This window comes from Lutra lutra, chromosome 7 (genome assembly GCF_902655055.1).
Source record: "Lutra lutra chromosome 7, mLutLut1.2, whole genome shotgun sequence".
Lineage (NCBI taxonomy): Eukaryota > Metazoa > Chordata > Mammalia > Carnivora > Mustelidae > Lutra > Lutra lutra.
The window spans coordinates 95,346,726-95,363,916 of NC_062284.1; the positions used below are offsets into that span (position 1 = coordinate 95,346,726).

The window sequence follows — 17,191 nt, forward strand, 5'->3', positions numbered from 1 at the left end:
TTTATCGACTGAGATTTCTAAGTGATAAGCAGAAGCATTAGTTATCAACTTTTGTACTGAGTCCCTTTTCCCCACTTGAATATAGTCCACATGAGTAAGAATAATTTTCATGATTTGATAGGAGAAAAAAGTTTGGAGAAATTTTTATTTTTATGTTTAACTTGTGTAGAGAGAGTTTCCTCCTTACCTATGTTGAGATAAATAAGTTAATAAAGAATTGTCCAAAGCTATTTCTTTGAAAAACATCCAAAATGTCATGCATCACTGAAGCCAAAACAAAATGCCAGACCAGAATTAAAATATGGTATAGAATCAAGTTAGTGGTATACAGATTCTCAGTCCTCAGAATCAGCAATGAAACATTACTTTGGCTGCCTGAAAATAATGACTTGCATTTGACATAGAGTGGTGTTTTTGAAAGTTATCTGGAAAGTGGCCAAAAAATCCTCAGGACTATTTTAATCACAAGGTCCTCAAAGTGAGAATTAAAAATACCAAAATCAATGGTATAAAAATCCAAGAGCACTGACATCAGAAAGGGGAAAGTCACTTTAGTGACTGTGGAATATTACACAGTATGGGTATCACATAATTTATTTAACTAGCATCGTATTGATATTGGTAGACATTTAAATTATTTTTAGTTATTCTGAACAAGACTGAGATGAATGCATTTTATTTTTTATTTTATTATTTTTAAGTAGGATCCATGCCCAGTGGCGAGTCCAACACAGGGCTCAAACTCACAAACCTGAGATCAAGACGTGAGCTGAGATCAAGAGTCAGATATTTAACAGACTGAGCCACCCAGGTGTCCCAGGATGAATGCATTTTAAAACATTAATATACACACTTTTTAAGAACACACAGCTCTTTAAGGTCATCATAAATTGCCCCAATCAGCACTATTGCCTTTTTCCTACCCATGGGTTTTTTAGTCATTGGGTGTTTTTGTTTTGTTTTGTTTTGTTTTGATATGTGCTGCTTACCTGGTCGAGAATCAATGTTAGAGTAAATCAATGGTTATTCCCACCCCCTTCTTAGTTTCAGTCATGTAATGCTGAGTCTTCTCTCCTGAAGATAACAACATGAATGGAGTGTTATCTTGGAGAAAGTCAGAACTCACAGATTCATGATGATATGAGTCTTAGTCCATAAAATCCAACATGCTCCACTTTGGCCCCATGGCTAATACTTAACTGAATAAAAGTGGAGTGCTATCATCTCAATTCTTTGTTTTATGCAGGTACTAAAAGGCTCGAATGGAGTAAATCACAGATTTCTGCCTCCCAGTCAGGTTTTAAGTCTGGACTGAAGCAGGAATAGGAATGTACTAAGAAAATTTTGTTTGGTAAAGAGGAAACCTCTTCGGTCATCAAGAGTTTTAATTTTAAAAGATGGTGTGGGAGGGAAAGGTTGTAAGCACTGCTTGTAGAAGGCAGTAAATCAGGGGTGTGCAATGCAGTCACGGCAAAGAAGGGGACTGAATTTCTTTGTGTGGAAAGTGAGGTGTTGGGGGGAAGACTAATAAGGTTAGGTTAGAATGGTCTGCACCTGCTCACACTTGAAATTCAAACAGATGAAACTGAAGTCATAATCTTTTCATTGGGAAGGATGTTGGAAAAACGGGTTAGGAGTACATGGATTTTCCATCTTTGGTATGTAGAGGTGAATAGGTGATAAAATTATCCATCCAAGTATTTTCTTCTTATTTGAAGCTCACAATTATTCTCACTTAGCAAGTTCTAGTCACCTGGAGCTAGGTGGCAATATAAAAAAGATGGGGCTGTTTTAAAGGCGAAAACTAAAATGTATAATTCATCAAAATAATTTCTGAATTTTTCAAAGCTCCTTGCCCCAGAATGATGCTGCCATTGCTCAAAACCCTTCCGAATATCTTTCACTGACTTTAAAGTATTAATCACTCCTACTTTTCCCACTAACTTCCTTTAACCTCCCTTCCTTCCACCTCCCTGTGCAGGTGAGACCTAGGCTTGTGTTTAAACACAAGGTCAGACCTGGGTCGGTGCTAAAAACAGAGTCCTGAAGCAGAGAGGTTGTGAAGGACACTGCCACACTTATTTTGTGGTAGGACTGAGAGGAAGTGCTGGAGAGCCTTCTGTGGTAAGTGTCAGAGTAGACTGATTGATGCAATTTAATGTGTTTGCTTCCTCCCTGCAATATGTTGACTGGTGTAGCTGGCAGAACAACAAAAATACAGATCAACAAAAGTCAAATTTTCAGGTGTTCAGAGGACTGCCTAGATCTAGAACATTCTCTTATATGAATACTTCATCCCTTGTGGATCCTGAATGAGTTAAGGATTAGTAATAATACTTGGCTGATTTGTAAGTCTATTATTTACATTTATCGGCACAACTATGGATAATACAGTTTGTCACTGAGTAAAGCAACTGAATTACTTTCTGTATAAGCATAGCAGGTGTTTTATTTATCATGTGTGGAAACAAATCAGATGTTTTATATATTGTGTGTGGAAATAAGTCAGAATTATAGTAGTTACTAGTAGGATGATAAAAATAATTTCTGACAATTAGTCTCTTGGGATGGTTATATAATTAGTGTGTTTAATGTTTATTTGTGATTTTGTGATAATAGGGAATCCAATCCAATAGGCCAGAGGAATGTCATAGTCCTCCTCAGGGTCCTCTTTGAACAGGAAGAAAAAGATCCTGTGTGGGATATTTGTTTGTTTCCTTTTAATTTCCATTGCAGTTTTGCTCTTACAAAGATTTTTTTTTTTAACTCCTACTGACTCTCACAAAGAGATTCTTATTGCATTGTTCTTTTTATGTTCTGAACTCCAACTATATCTTTGAATTATTATAATAACATTTTATAGACTCTAATACTCTCATAAGTGGCTTCTAGACTATGACTTAGATACCTTTTCCTGTATATTGTTTTTGATTGTAAAGTAGGTAATTAAAATAAAATGTATACATATTCCATTTAAACAATGTACCTTGGCCAAACTTTCCAGTGTTTATAAAAATACTTGGTGACAACATTGAGATACCACCTTACACCAGTTAGAATGGCCAAAAATAGCAAGACAGGAAACAACGTGTGTTGGAGAGGATGTGGAGAAAGGGGAACCCTCTTACACTGTTGGTGGGAATGCAAGTTGGTGCAGCCACTTTGGAGAACAGTGTGGAGATTCTTCAAGAAATTAAAAATAGAGCTTCCCTATGACCCTGCAATTGCACTACTGGGTATTTACCCCAAAGATACAGATGTAGTGAAAAGAAGGGCCATCTGTACCCCAATGTTTATAGCAACAATGGTCACGGTCGCCAAACTGTGGAAAGAACCAAGATGCCCTTCAACGGACGAATGGATAAGGAAGATGTGGTCCATATACACTATGGAGTATTATGCCTCCATCAGAAAGGATGAATACCCAACTTTTGTAGCAACATGGACGGGACTGGAAGAGATTATGCTGAGTGAAATAAGTCAAGCAGAGAGAGTCAATTATCAAATGGTTTCACTTATTTGTGGAGCATAACAAATAACATGGAGGACATGGGGAGATGGAGAGGAGAAGGGAGTTGGGGGAAATTGGAGGGGGAGGTGAACCATGAGAGACTATGGACTCTGAAAAACAACCGAGGGTTTTGAAGGGGTGGGGGGTGTGAGGTTGGGGGAGCCAGGCTGTGGGTATTAAGGAAGGCACGTATTGCATGGAGCACTGGTGTGGTGCAAAAACAATGAATACTGTTACACTGAAAAGAAATTTAAAAAAAAAAAGGAAAAAAAAAAGAAATGTAGCCCATAGAAAACATCTAACATGAGCACAAACTAATCTCAATAAGGAAGTTTATTTTATCACTGTTGGCAATAGGAGAGGGTGTAAATATGATACAGTCTACAGCTGAGGGATGGATAAATTATATTTATAAAATGTTACACCACCTTGTATTTAAAATAAACTATATAGGGGCACCTGGGTTGCTCAGTGGGTTAAAGCCTCTGCCTTCGGCTCAGGTCATGATCCCAGCATCCTGGGCATCCTGGGATCAAGCCCTGCATTGGGCTCTCTGTGCGGCAGGGAGCCTGCTTCCCTTCCTCTCTCTCTGCCTGCCTTTCTGCCTACCTGTGATATCTGTCAAATGAATAAATAAAATGTTTTAAAAAATTAAAAAAAATAAACTATATAAACTAAAAAAATACTTGGTGACAAATATCTTTCTGTCAGTCATAAAAAGGGGAAACTATAACAGTTTGTTATGATTTATCTAAACTTGCAAGCTGTAGTCTGTATGCAATGAAAAAAAAAACCTGAATTTTATTCATTTAGAAAAAAAATGCTCTCTAGTTTAATAGGTTAAGTTTTGTCATAATTTTATGAAGTACCACCATGATTCTGATTACTATTACATTAAGGGATAAAACTATGTTCCTTTCCTCTGCAGTACTTCTGAAATGCATCTGGTTTAATTGCCATGAAGAAGAAATTAATGGCATCTAGACACTTGGGGAGAAAATGTTAAAGTTTGGGTTTTCTAAAAGGGGGTAAGGAAGCTCAGTTTATGGAAAACTTGTTCTTTACACACTATCACGGTGATATTATTTTTAAATGTTTTCCCGTAACTAAAATGACAAGTTTAAAATTCTATATGTTTTCACAGTGTGTGCTTGCAATTCAGCAAACTTAGTATGTAGGAAATACTGCATGATTGGAAAATTAACTGTTGGTGGGTATATTCAAATGGGAAATTAATAAAATGTATGTGGATTTGTATTTGTACAATGACACTACAGAAAATTAGTTTAACCCATGAATTGGCAATTTCTTACATATGTTAGAGTGATTTAAATCTTATAGATGTCAGTATAGAGATAGAGATAGAGATGATGCTATAAAACCTGTGTTCTGATATAAATTTCTCAGGAAGGAAGGAAGAGCTCCATGCAACACTAATGAGTGAAAGTAGATGGGGGGAGTCAGAGAATATAGTGCACTTCTGATGATGTGTCCTCAGCATTAATGATGCCTTCTGCAAATGTTCAGAGCATATTTTCTTCAAGATAAGAGAAATATTGCATCTGATTATTACTGTTAAGGCAAGGAGGAGTCTAAGGAGGAAGTCTGAAAACTGAGAGAGTACAGCACTTGGAAAAAGCTGGGATACAAATAAAGTTGAAAATAGCTATTAACATTGGAAAATGTTTCTAATGGTTACTTTAGGAGCCACTGCGATGTCTATATAACGGCCCTGGAATTTGGCTTAGAATGCCAGATATATAGCTACATGAACATGTGGTATCTAGTAAGGAGGACAATATATTCCAGATTATTATTAATATTAGACAAGCATGAGGGCAGCATGATGCAATAATAGAACTAAAATCTGTTTCCGATCCTTATTTAATGTTAAGGATTTAGGTGATTTAAGATACTGTCTCAACATCATTTTGGAATCTTTAAATGAGGGTATTAGAGAAGAAGATTTCCAGAATTTCTTTCACCTAAAACAAAGAAAACATAATGATTGTATTTTATGTCTCAAAATGTCTCTATATTTTTCCCCTGGAAAGCATTTGGAATATACTACAAAAAGAAATAAAGCAGGGTGCCTGGGTGGCTCAGTCAGGTAAGTGTCTGCCTTCAGCTCAAGTCATGATCTTGGGATCCTGGGATCCAGCCTGGCATGGGGCATGGGCTGCCTGCTCAGCAGGGAGTCTGCTTCTCCCTCTTCCTCTCCCTCCGCCTCTGCCCATGACTCATGCTTTCTCTCCCTCTCTCAAATAAATAAATAAAATCTTAAAAAAGAAAAGAAGCATTAAAGAGGATGGTTAAATATTTTTCTTGGTGTAAGGTATGTTATAAATAACATTCTAAAATAACACTCTATCAATTTTGTTTTTTTGGAAATTTTGCCATAATCTTTCCAAATCCTATAAAATATATTTGCATCACAAACAACACTGAACATGCTATATTAATTCTTGACAAAGAGCCCCAAAGGGAATTTCAGTAGGATAAAACTTCTATTTACCCTGAGAAGTACTACACAATTTTATTTTCAGCTAAGCAAACTAATTGGACACACTCAAACAAAGGACTTTGCAAGTGGTTGTGTTTTAAAGGGCTTATAAATCAAAATAATTTAAATGCATGCAACCCCAAACAAATAAAACCACCTAAGTGTCAGTGCAGCAGAGGCTCAAAATCACTTATATCTCATTTAAAATTCCAAGAAGTAGGAGATCTCTTTTCCACTTGAAGTAAAGACATTCTACAATGGCACAAAGCTACATTTGAGTAATATGAAAACTTCTCAAAACCTAATTTATATGCTAATATATTCTGTACAATTTTTACTGTGCTTTCCTGGTATCACATACCAAAGCAAGCATTTTTGAAAAGCTCGACAGTTTACAAATGATTTTTGACTAAAAAATGTTTTGTCAGAAAAAAGTTCAAAACAACAAAAATCTCAAAACTAAAACGAAATAAAAGCAAAATATGGGGTAGGCTGATGTAGTTGTGTTTCATGTTTCCTTAAAAATCAAGACTTGGGAAATAACAGAATGTCTTTAGCCAACAGACCTAGTGTCAAAGAATAAAAGAACATAGAAATCCAAAGTAAAAATATGACTTTATTTATCTTATTTTTGACAGGTAATTTAAATAGCTTAGCAATACTTCATTAAAAACTGATACTCTTTAAACAATTAAAAAAAAAAAAACCCAGAAAACAAAAACCAAAACTGCTCCTCTTCGATTTGCTACCAACCAAGACAGATTGAACAGGAACCAGATCTATCCTCCCATCTGAAACAACCAAATAACTGGACAAAATATATGAAACAATAAACCATCAGGTAATGAAGAACAATGATCAATGAATGATGGGAATCAGAAAGGTGAGCCCCATGGTGCCCTATACAGAATTGATAGATGATGGTGCAAGCAGAAGAAAGATAGAGCTTGGTAGAAAATCTGAGGGGAGCTGGAGCGGAGGAGAGTTTAAGGACTCTGAGGCAGCTAGAGTGTGCAGGGTAGAATACAAGCAAGGACAGAGCTGCAGAGATCATCAGAGGGTCTCCCTAAAGTATTTAGCAACTACTGATCAGGACATGAATGTGCAGTAGTTACTACACAAGAACTGGGAAAAAACCAGAGAGATGCACTGAAGGTAAAACTACCCAGCCCACACGAGGGTTGGAAAGCCTCATAATTCATGGGGCATTGGACAGAGTACTCAGAAGACTCTTGCCTTGGTAGTTAGAAATAATTAGCCCTATATGAAACACTGCTCTGTCCCCAAAGCTTCAGATCAACATATACAACAACCTCCACATTTTTAAAAGGATATTCCATAGGCATCTTATCAACATGTCCAAAACAGAAGTAATCATATTTATCTCTGAAGTTTGTCTCTTTTCCTCTTTGTTATGTAAGGTAATGTGTAGCACAAGCATTACCCCAGATTCCCTAGTTAGAGACTTTTAAGTCATTTATGGCTGCTTCCCAAATTTCTAACATAACAACAACAAAAAATGTTCTGCTGGTTTTTACACCCAAGTATATCTTGAAATCATCTTTTTTTCTTTATACCACTTCCTTAGTTTGTCCCTTCAACATCTTTTATGTGAACTTTACAAGTCCTAACTGGTTTGCAAATCCAGTTTTACCTCTTTGAGCCAGCAACATGACCACTGTACCCTGTCATCCCCAGAGCAAAATCTTCCAATGACCCCCCCATTACCCAAGCACCATGGGTTCCTTAACCTCAGCTCACTCCAGTCTGATTTCTCCTTATGTACCAAATTGCAGATAGAAGTTTTTCTGTTTCTTAGACAAATCCTATGGTACATCGGTGTCTGTTTACTCTAAACTCTGCTGCAGTATTAATATTAGCTCTTTCTCTGCTTTGCAATCCCCCTCCTTGGCTCTGGTTTCACAAGTTTTACTTAACTTTCTTCTATACTCTTCTTATTGGTTGCGTGTGCTCAGAACCTTGTGCACACCTCTATTACTGCAATGTTTACAGTATGCGATGTAAGTGTTTACGTGTATATTTCTACCAATCTGAGGTAAACAATCATTTTTAGATCCTCTACCTAGCATGTTCCTGGCACACAGGAGTAGCTCAAAAAGTATTTATTGAACTGTTCATTATGGTAATAAATGATTGTCTTGAAAGTGCTCAATTATTAAATTGATGTCTATGGCAATAAAGGAGTATCCTGAAGAAAACAGTAATAGAACTATTGTCTTAAGTACTTATTGTGTGTGTGTGTGTGTGTGTGTGTATGTCTTGAAGTACATTGAAGAAATTGATGGTAGAAAAAAACACCCAACCTGAGTATATAAAATACACATACTATATATAGCTAATAAAATCACTAAAACTACATTATTTTCTCTACTGAAATAGTTTTGTGAAATATTGTCTCAAGCCATAGTGGCCATTTTTTAGTCATTAAAATTTCTATTATATATTTGCAGCTAACTTTCTTAATTCAATTTACCCTTACTTCTCTATATCAAAACAAAGAAAAAGAACTTCTTTGAAGTTCTCTGACTTTGGTCATCAAAGTGATAAATCACTAAAATGACATTCCCTCAGGGAGACACATTTTGCTAAAGTATGTAAAATTCCATCAAGTAAAATTAAAATAGATTAATTGAGCATTGACTATCCAGTTTCCATTATTATAAGAACCTATGTTATTTATCTTCAGTAAACAAAATATACACATGTGATTTTACAGAAATGGCTTACATTTTCTCCTAGCAAGTCATTTGGATTTTGAAAGACTATTACTCAAACATATTATTTGATAGATTTTAATCAATAAAGAAAAGGGGAATTTTCTCTTCATAAAACAGCTTTTGGAACTAAAGAAAAACTTAATACTGTCATTTTGTGATGCCCATATCACAGAATTTCTAAACCTCCATATTCTTATGTTTGTTCAAGTTCTGCCTTTAACTTTATGCTCATGTGCAGCAATCATTTCACAAAAATGATTGTTCTTTTCTTACCTGAAATGAAGTGATTGGATATATATTAACATGAGCCTCATTCCACCGTTGTCCTTTATTCCCACTCGAAGACCACAGTGGATTCTCTATTGTTGTCTGCCCTTTCAAACGCAGATAAACATTTAGAACACCTAAAAATAACAATGACATTTTATTTTGTATATTCTTTTTAGTTTTACATTTGTTTCTCCTTGACCTAACACTTTCAAACTGTTAAAAATAAAATTTCTCAGAATGCTAATGTCTCTTCCTTTCTTCCACTCTCATTTCTAATTTCGCTTTTATGACATTTAGAAGACCTCCAAAGACGATTGTGTCCTAATCCCTAGAATCTGTGAATGTTATTTTATATGAGAGAAGCAGCTTTGCTGATGTGACCAAATTAAGTATCTTGAGATGGGGGGGCAGATTATTCTAGATTATCACGGAGGGTCTTAAATGTAACCCCATGTATCTTTATAAAATGGAGGCAGGAGATTTATACAGGAGAGAAGAAGGTCATGTGAAAGAAAAAGAAGAGACTTTGTGGATGGTTTTGAAGATGTAGAAAGGAGCCACAAGCCAAATATAGGTAGCCACTAGAAGCTAGGAATGTATTCTTCCCTAGAGCCTTCAGAAGGACCTAGCCCCGCTGACACCTTTTTAGCCCCCTGATACTCATTGTGGATTTCTGTCTTCTAGAACTATAAGATAATGCATTTGTGTTGTTTTAAGCCACACAGCCTGTGGTAACTTATTTGTTAACAGCAGTGACAGAAAACTAATATAGCCTGTGTGTGTATCGAGTGACTTGTGCAGTCTGACTCTAAATTCCCTGTCCTATAATACCAGTTAGCATTTCCTTTTCAATTTACTTTTTAACCAAGTCTCTTTTCTCTTCTAAAAGAATTATTTGAAGATAAAGTGAGAATACGTTTGTCTCATGATTTGATATACCTCTTTTCAACAGTTTCAGTTCTGCACATAGTAAAAATAGTTGTGATGCTGATGACGTTAATACAACACGATATATGTTGAACACGTACTCCAGATCCTATGAAGCACTATTATAGAGAAAACTTTGAATGGTTAAGTAATTTGCCCAGTTCATACAGTAAGTAAATAGCAGAGGCAAAATTTGAACCCACAGAGTTAAAGTCTGATATATTGATCACTAAGCAATCAGTATTTTGATACACTTTAATTTATTTTTATTATTTTTTTAAATTTTATTTTATTATATTTTTTATAAACATATAATATATTTTTATCCCCAGGGGTACAGGTCCGCAAATTGCCAGGTCTACACACTTCACAGCACTCACCATAGCACATACCCTCCCCAATGTCCATAACCCCAGCACCCCCAACCCCTCTCCCCCATCAACCCTCAGTTTTATTTTTATTTTTTTTAAAGATTTTATTTATTTATCTGACAGACAGAGATCACAAGTAGGCAGAGTGGGAGACAGAGAGAGAGGAGGAAGCAGGCTCCCTGCTAAGCAGGGAGCCCGATTCGGGGCTCAATCCCAGGACCCTGGGATCATGACCTGATCAGAAGGCAGAGGCTTTAACCCACTGAGCCACCTAGGCACCCCTAAAAAAATTTTATTGAGATATAATTTACATGCAATAAAATTATCTCATTTTAGATGTATAGGTCAAAAAACTTTTGACTGGTATATACTGCAGGGTAAGCACTATTCGGTCAAGATAATAGAAAATTTCCATCTTCCCAGAAAGCTCCCTCACTTTCCTTTGTAGTTAATCTTCATACCCTTGTTTCTTTGCCAGGCAACTATTGATAAGACTTTCTTGACTAACTGATGATTTTTGCCTTTTCTAGAATTTCCAATTAATGCAATTATGCAGTAAGTATTTTTTGTGTGTCTGGCTACTTTTCCTCAGCATAATTTCTGTTATATTCATTGACATATTGTGGTTTTTTTTTTTTATTTTTAGTATTTAGGTCATAGTTACTGTAGTTTTTTATATCTTTGGAATTAAGTGTACTAGCTTTTTTGTTCTCTGCTTGTCCCCTCTGCTTTTTATTCCTTTGTGGCTCCTTCCCTTCTTTCTTTTCAGCTGATTTTTTTTTTTTTAGGTTTCATTTCTTGTACTGATTTTTAAATGTATCTTTTTAATTGTGTTTTAGCAGTTGTTTCAGGGTTAACAAGAGGCACTCATAACTTTTCATAGTCTAATTATAGTCTGTATTTCCTCCTTCATGCTCACAAATCATACAGCATACATGTTTTACTACGACCTCCCTCTTTTCTTTTCAAAGCTGATACTTTATATTCGCTATCTTACTTCAACATGAATAATCTTACAACAGTATAAATAATTTACCTGTCTTCTTTCTATTTTTAGAAGTAATTGTATGTTTTTACCTTTGCCTAAAATATAACCTCACCTTACAGTGAATAGTCAGATGTATTTTATACAAATTATAAGAACATACAGTTTTAAAATTTTCCACTTATTTACCATTTTTGATGGTATTCATTTCTACCTATAGATCTGAGTTACAATCTAGCACCATGTCCCTTTGGCCTAAAGGACATCCTTTAGCACTTTTTGTAGTGGTGATTTGCTGGAGACAAAGTTTCACAGATTTGTTTATATAAAAATAACTTCATTTCACTCATGTTTTTGTGAGACTTAAAATTCTTCCAATTTTTCCCTAAGCACTTGAATGTTGTTCTATTTTCTTCTCTATAGCACGGTTTCTAATGTGAAGTCAGCCATCATTTTATCTTTTTCCCTTCAGTATGGGTTTTTTTTTTTTTTTTTCCTCCTTCAGGCTGCTTTTGAGCATTTTTCCTTATCTTTGGTTTGCAGTAGTTTGATTAGAGTGTGCCTAAATATCTTATGTAGGGTTTGCTGAACCTCTTTTAGCTTTCCTTTTATTTCTACCTCATCTATTTCTTCTATTTTTTCAGACTCCAATTATATATATGTTATGCAATTTGATATTCATTTACCAGAGGCTGTGTTCATTTTTCTCCAACATTTTCCCTTCATTTTTCAGGTTGGAAAATTTTGTCTATCTTCAAGTTTATTATCTTTTTTTTTTCCTTCTGCAATATGTTAAGTTCTTCATGTCTTGTCTACTACTTAATGGTACAAATCTTATTTGGCTCTTTTGTAAAATTCTTCTTTCTTTGCTAGACTTCACTATCTGTCCAATTATAAAGACTCTATTTCCTATGATTCTTGTAATATATTTACTCTAATGTCATTGAACATATTTAAAATACCTTTTTTTTTTTAAGTTTTTATCTGCTAAGTCTAATGTTTGGTCCTCTTCAGTTTCAATTTATGGGTTGATTTTTTACTCTTTGACTGACTGTGGATCACATTTTCTGTTTCTTTGTCTATCTGGTGATTTTCACTAAATAATGGGCATTGTAAACATTACATTATGGAGATTTAGCTTTATAATCATTCTAAGAAGGCAGTTTTGTTCTAACAGGCTATTCAATTACTGACTCATCATGTTAAACTTGTATAGATCGGCTTGGTTTTATAGTAACAATGCAGACCTGTGAAAAGCCCAAATTGTCACCCGAATTTCCTTAACTCTGTGGGAATCAACCTTCAAATCTGTCTCTACTGTGGATCTTGTTGGGGCTTAGACTTGGGCTTTTAAAGGAAAGATCTACAGAGGTCAGTTCTTCAGGGCGTCACCCTAAGAGAGAGCCTGTTTTTTTGTTTTTTGTTTTTTTTTTTTTTTTCATGTTGTCAGAGGCTGTTAGGATATCTCTTCACTCTAAAATGGCTTCAACTTCAATATTCCCTACTGTTCTTCCCCCAGGACTCTTTGACCTGCCCATCTCTGTTCTGTTGTCAAGTCCACAAAACAGTATGTTGCTATATTGTAAACCTTGGGTTTTTTTTTTTTTACTATTATATGAGTATAACTTAGCCTTTAAGTAAAGACATGTGGAACCCTATAGAAGTGTCTAGAGTCAACTCAGCATACCTACTTTCTTTTACCCTGATTTACAGATTCTAACTACTTTAGCTGCGCAGTACTCTCATCTCTGCCTCCTGAACTCAGTGGCATCTCCATGTTCTGCTTGAATTCAAGAGCTCTATGTTAGGGCCAGGAAATTATTCTCAGGCAGAGGAAGGCTCCTGTAGACATTACCTCATTTTCACAGATCTCAGTCTTGCCCTGCCTCTTCCATTTTCTGAAAACCATTACTTACTCTCTTTAACCCATTTTAATAGTTGTTTATAGCAGTAGGATTTATCTGGAGCCGGTAACTACTGTGTGGCTTCAAGACAGTCTTATTTTGATAACTTTTACAGATAATAATGTTATTGTTAAAATCTATATCTATCTTCCATATAATATATACATTGGTTTATGTGAATATTGCACACAAACATTGCAAAACAGGAAAAACAATATAAAAATCACTATTAAATTGGTCTCTCAAAGGTGGCCTCCTTAATATTTTGGTGTATGTTGCTTTAGTCATTTTTTTAAATGTATATCAAGATATGTACAATTATATGGTATAGAATAGTTCATCCTTCAGATTTTTAGAGAAATTTTATCTAATTCTTTACACATAAGCACACATATTCATATTAGGCACAAACACATAAATATGAATACGTACTTTTTTTTCTTTTAAAGATTTCATTTATTTATTTGACAGATCACAAGCAGGAAGGTAGAGAGAGACGGGGAAGCAGAGCAGAGAGCCCGATGTGGGGCTTGATCCCAGGACTCCGAGATCATGACCTGAGCGAAGGCAGAGGCTTAACCCACTGAGCCACCAGGCACCCAAATATGTACTTTTTAAAACAACAACAAAACCCCCTGCATTCCTAACATCTCCTGTCACTAGCTGGCTGACTTCAGCTTAGTCTCTTAATCTCTCTGCTTCAATTTCCTCATCACACAAGTGATGATGATAATAATAACTAGCATAAGCTTTTTGTGAAAATTAAAATGAGTTAAAGTATGTAAACTGTACATCATGTTTCATCCAAGTCCTCACTGTGTTTTACTATTATCTATCAAGATAGTCTAATAATATTTCTCCATTTCTCTATTGATGCAGTAGATTGTACTAGCGTGCTTCTTAATGTGGAACTAGGATTGTATTACAGGAATCAATTTTACTTGGTAATGGACTAGTACTCTTTTATTATGTTAATTCCTTTTGCTAGTATTATATTTAGGGATAATACATGCATATATATACATAATGTTCTCCAGCTTTCTTTTTCTTTTTTTTTTTTTTTATCTTGTTGCTTGTTCACTTTTGCTTCAGAATCTACTTTCTTATATTTTTTTCCCTTTCAGTATAAGAATCTCAGGTTTGTCCTCCATAGTACTGATTTTAATTTCTATAGTATGGATTTTGTTCTCTTGTTTCTAATGTCATCTTTACTTGGCTATTTATGATGCTACATTCCTGTCTGATCTCATAAAGCTCCCCCTTATTTTAATCTTTTATTCAGGTCCTTTTTTTCAAATTCATCAGTTGTATCATTCTTATTTTTTATTGTTTAATAAAGTTCACATTCTTATGAATTTGTTGGAAGCTATAAAGCTTATACAGAATAAATTTTACTTTCACCTGAACTGTAAGTTTTTTTTTCAGTAGTATGTGCTTCCTTTACTATGTGCATGTTAGCTTTGCTTTTTTCTATGGAATCCTCAGTAGAGCCTTATTTTTTCAATCTCTCTTTCTCTCTTATTTAATCCTCTTTATTCATCCTTAAATAATGCTAAGTAATCTTGTGACATTTTCCCCCAAACAATTTTATGGGGCTTCTTTTATATCCACGGGATAGGTGTGGATTTTGTTAGCTTCTCCTATAAGATCTAAATCTGCAGAACAGGTTAATGTGAGATTCACTACTATATCAAGATTCAGCAATCTGAGAATAGTGGAAAAACATTCATGTCTTTGAGCTATTTAAGAGTTGAACTTTCTGGGACTTTCCCATTGTGCTCAGTGATCCACTGTGGTAAGAAGTAGCTTTCTGAATCCATCTTTCTATTTTCCTTTTTAAATATTCAGTGTGGCTCAATTTTTTTTGCCCCGTTGGTCCTGGAATCTTGTACATCAGAAAGGCAAACTTGTGCCAAAAGGAAAAGCCACTGTAGGACATATTTCTGTGTGATGTAACTGCATTCTATTTTTGAACATAATCCACAAAAGGGAGAGATTCAATGAAATCAAACCCAAGTAAATAACAAATTATGTTAAACATTAAATAAAGTTATAATACTTTCTGAACCCCTTAGTTGTCACTGGACTCACAAAGTGGTGTAAGCATACATCTTTCTGACATTATTTGAAGAAACAATCAGTATGTCCATTAGATAGAAAAGGACCTTCTCATCTATTCCATGGCCTGTGTCTGCCACAGCCTATGGCTGTATTAGCAGTAACTGACTGGGTTGAGCTGTGACAGTCTCAACTGATTTATCTAAATGAACTGCCTTTACAGAAAGGAAAATATCAGTTATCATTTTTTTTAAATTTCTTAAATGTAAGACCTAGCTTCTCTATCTAGTAGAAGTCCTTCAATATCTTGCATGAAAAGAATAAAGGATGCTCTCTCTAAGCTATGAAGGGAGTTCACGTTTTTCCATACTTTAAAAGTTACCAGTATATGTGAGGTAAATTTAACTGTGAGATAAATGCAACTGTGAGGTGTTAATGTAAACAATGGCAGGGAATGAATTACCACCAATTATTTTAATTGAAGTGACAGGAATCAATCCTGTCATTGAATCAATACATGGAAATTTGTGTCAAATGTTAATAAAATAACACTCTTTTTAGATTAGTTGTAATTGGGCCAAAAAAGTAGCATATATTATGTCTTTCAGAATTTACTTAAAATAGAAAATAGATACTTTGTTATGCTGAAAAAAATAAAATTATAAAAAAAAGCAATAATAAAAACATAAAATAAAAATTAAAAAAATAGATACTTTAATAAAATACACACTTATACCTATCTATATCTATCTATATGACTTTCCATTATTATATCAATAATGGTAAGTTATAACTTCCCATTATTATATCAATAATGGTAAGTTATAATATCAGGATCCAATATATTTTTTCCTCAGGGAGTATGCTTTCCCTGTGATCATGCTTATATTTTTAATTAATAATTCTTTTTTTTAAAGATTTTATTTATTTAGGGGCGCCTGGGTGGCTCAGTGGGTTAAGCCGCTGCCTTCGGCTCAGGTCATGATCCCAGGTACTGGGTTCGAGCCCCGCATCGGGCTTTCTGCTCAGCAGAGAGTCTGCTTCCTCCCCTCTCTCTGCCTGCCTCTCTGCTTACTTGTGATTTCTCTCTGTCAAATAAATAAATAAAATCTTTAAAAAAAAAAAAAGATTTTATTTATTTATTTGACAGGCAGAGAGGCAGGCAGAGAGAGGTGGAAAAAGGCTCCCTGCTGAGCGGAGAGCCTGATGTGGGGCTCGATCCCAGGACCCTAATATTTCCTTTTAATATATGTAATAAAAATTCAAACTTGAATTATTTGAATTTATGTTTATTGAATATATACTATGTGAAAAATATTTGTCCTAGGTCTAAAGAAGCCAGGTCTGATTATCCTAGATTTGAATTTGTTTTTGAATAGATTATATGAACTATAGTCAAGTGTGACTGGATTTAATTTTAAAAGGCAAGCATAACTTATTTAAAAAGATACTGAAAGTATAACTGACTGAAATGAATTCCTTAAAATATCTTATAATTTAAACATCTTATTCTTATGCACCTAGTATTAATTATACTCCATTATCCATGAATCCAAACTATTGATTCACTTATCTATTTTATGCTGAAAGCAATATTAACAGATAAATGACTTTAGAACCTTTTTAAAGCAAGTTCCCAGCATTTTAAGTTTGTAAGAGAGAATTCAATGACAACAGTTATATAAATTCATGTTCAGGGCATTTAGGTCAATGAAATTAGAGCTTGTGAAACAGAATAAAGCAATGCAAGAGAAGCTAGATTCAGCAAAGCTGATTCAGCAGATTATTATAGTATTATAGTAAGAAAATTCTAGAGTGAGTATGATGGATTGTGTTCATACCCGTTACAAGTAATTTTAAGTCTCTGGAGGCACTGTGTTTATGCTTGAGTAGGCACCAGGTAAGAATTTAATCATCCCCAAGG

The 17,191-nt window shown here is 34.8% G+C and overlaps 1 protein-coding gene across 1 annotated transcript in view; it reads right to left on the minus strand.

The window, feature by feature from the left end:
- Positions 1-17,191, minus strand: part of MDGA2 (MAM domain containing glycosylphosphatidylinositol anchor 2) — an 888,742-nt gene that overhangs the window by 13,907 nt on the left and 857,644 nt on the right. Inside the window, exon 15 of the mRNA XM_047738228.1 lies at positions 9,026-9,156. Within this exon, the coding sequence (XP_047594184.1) occupies positions 9,026-9,156 (131 nt within the window). The remainder of the gene's footprint in view (positions 1-9,025; positions 9,157-17,191) is intronic.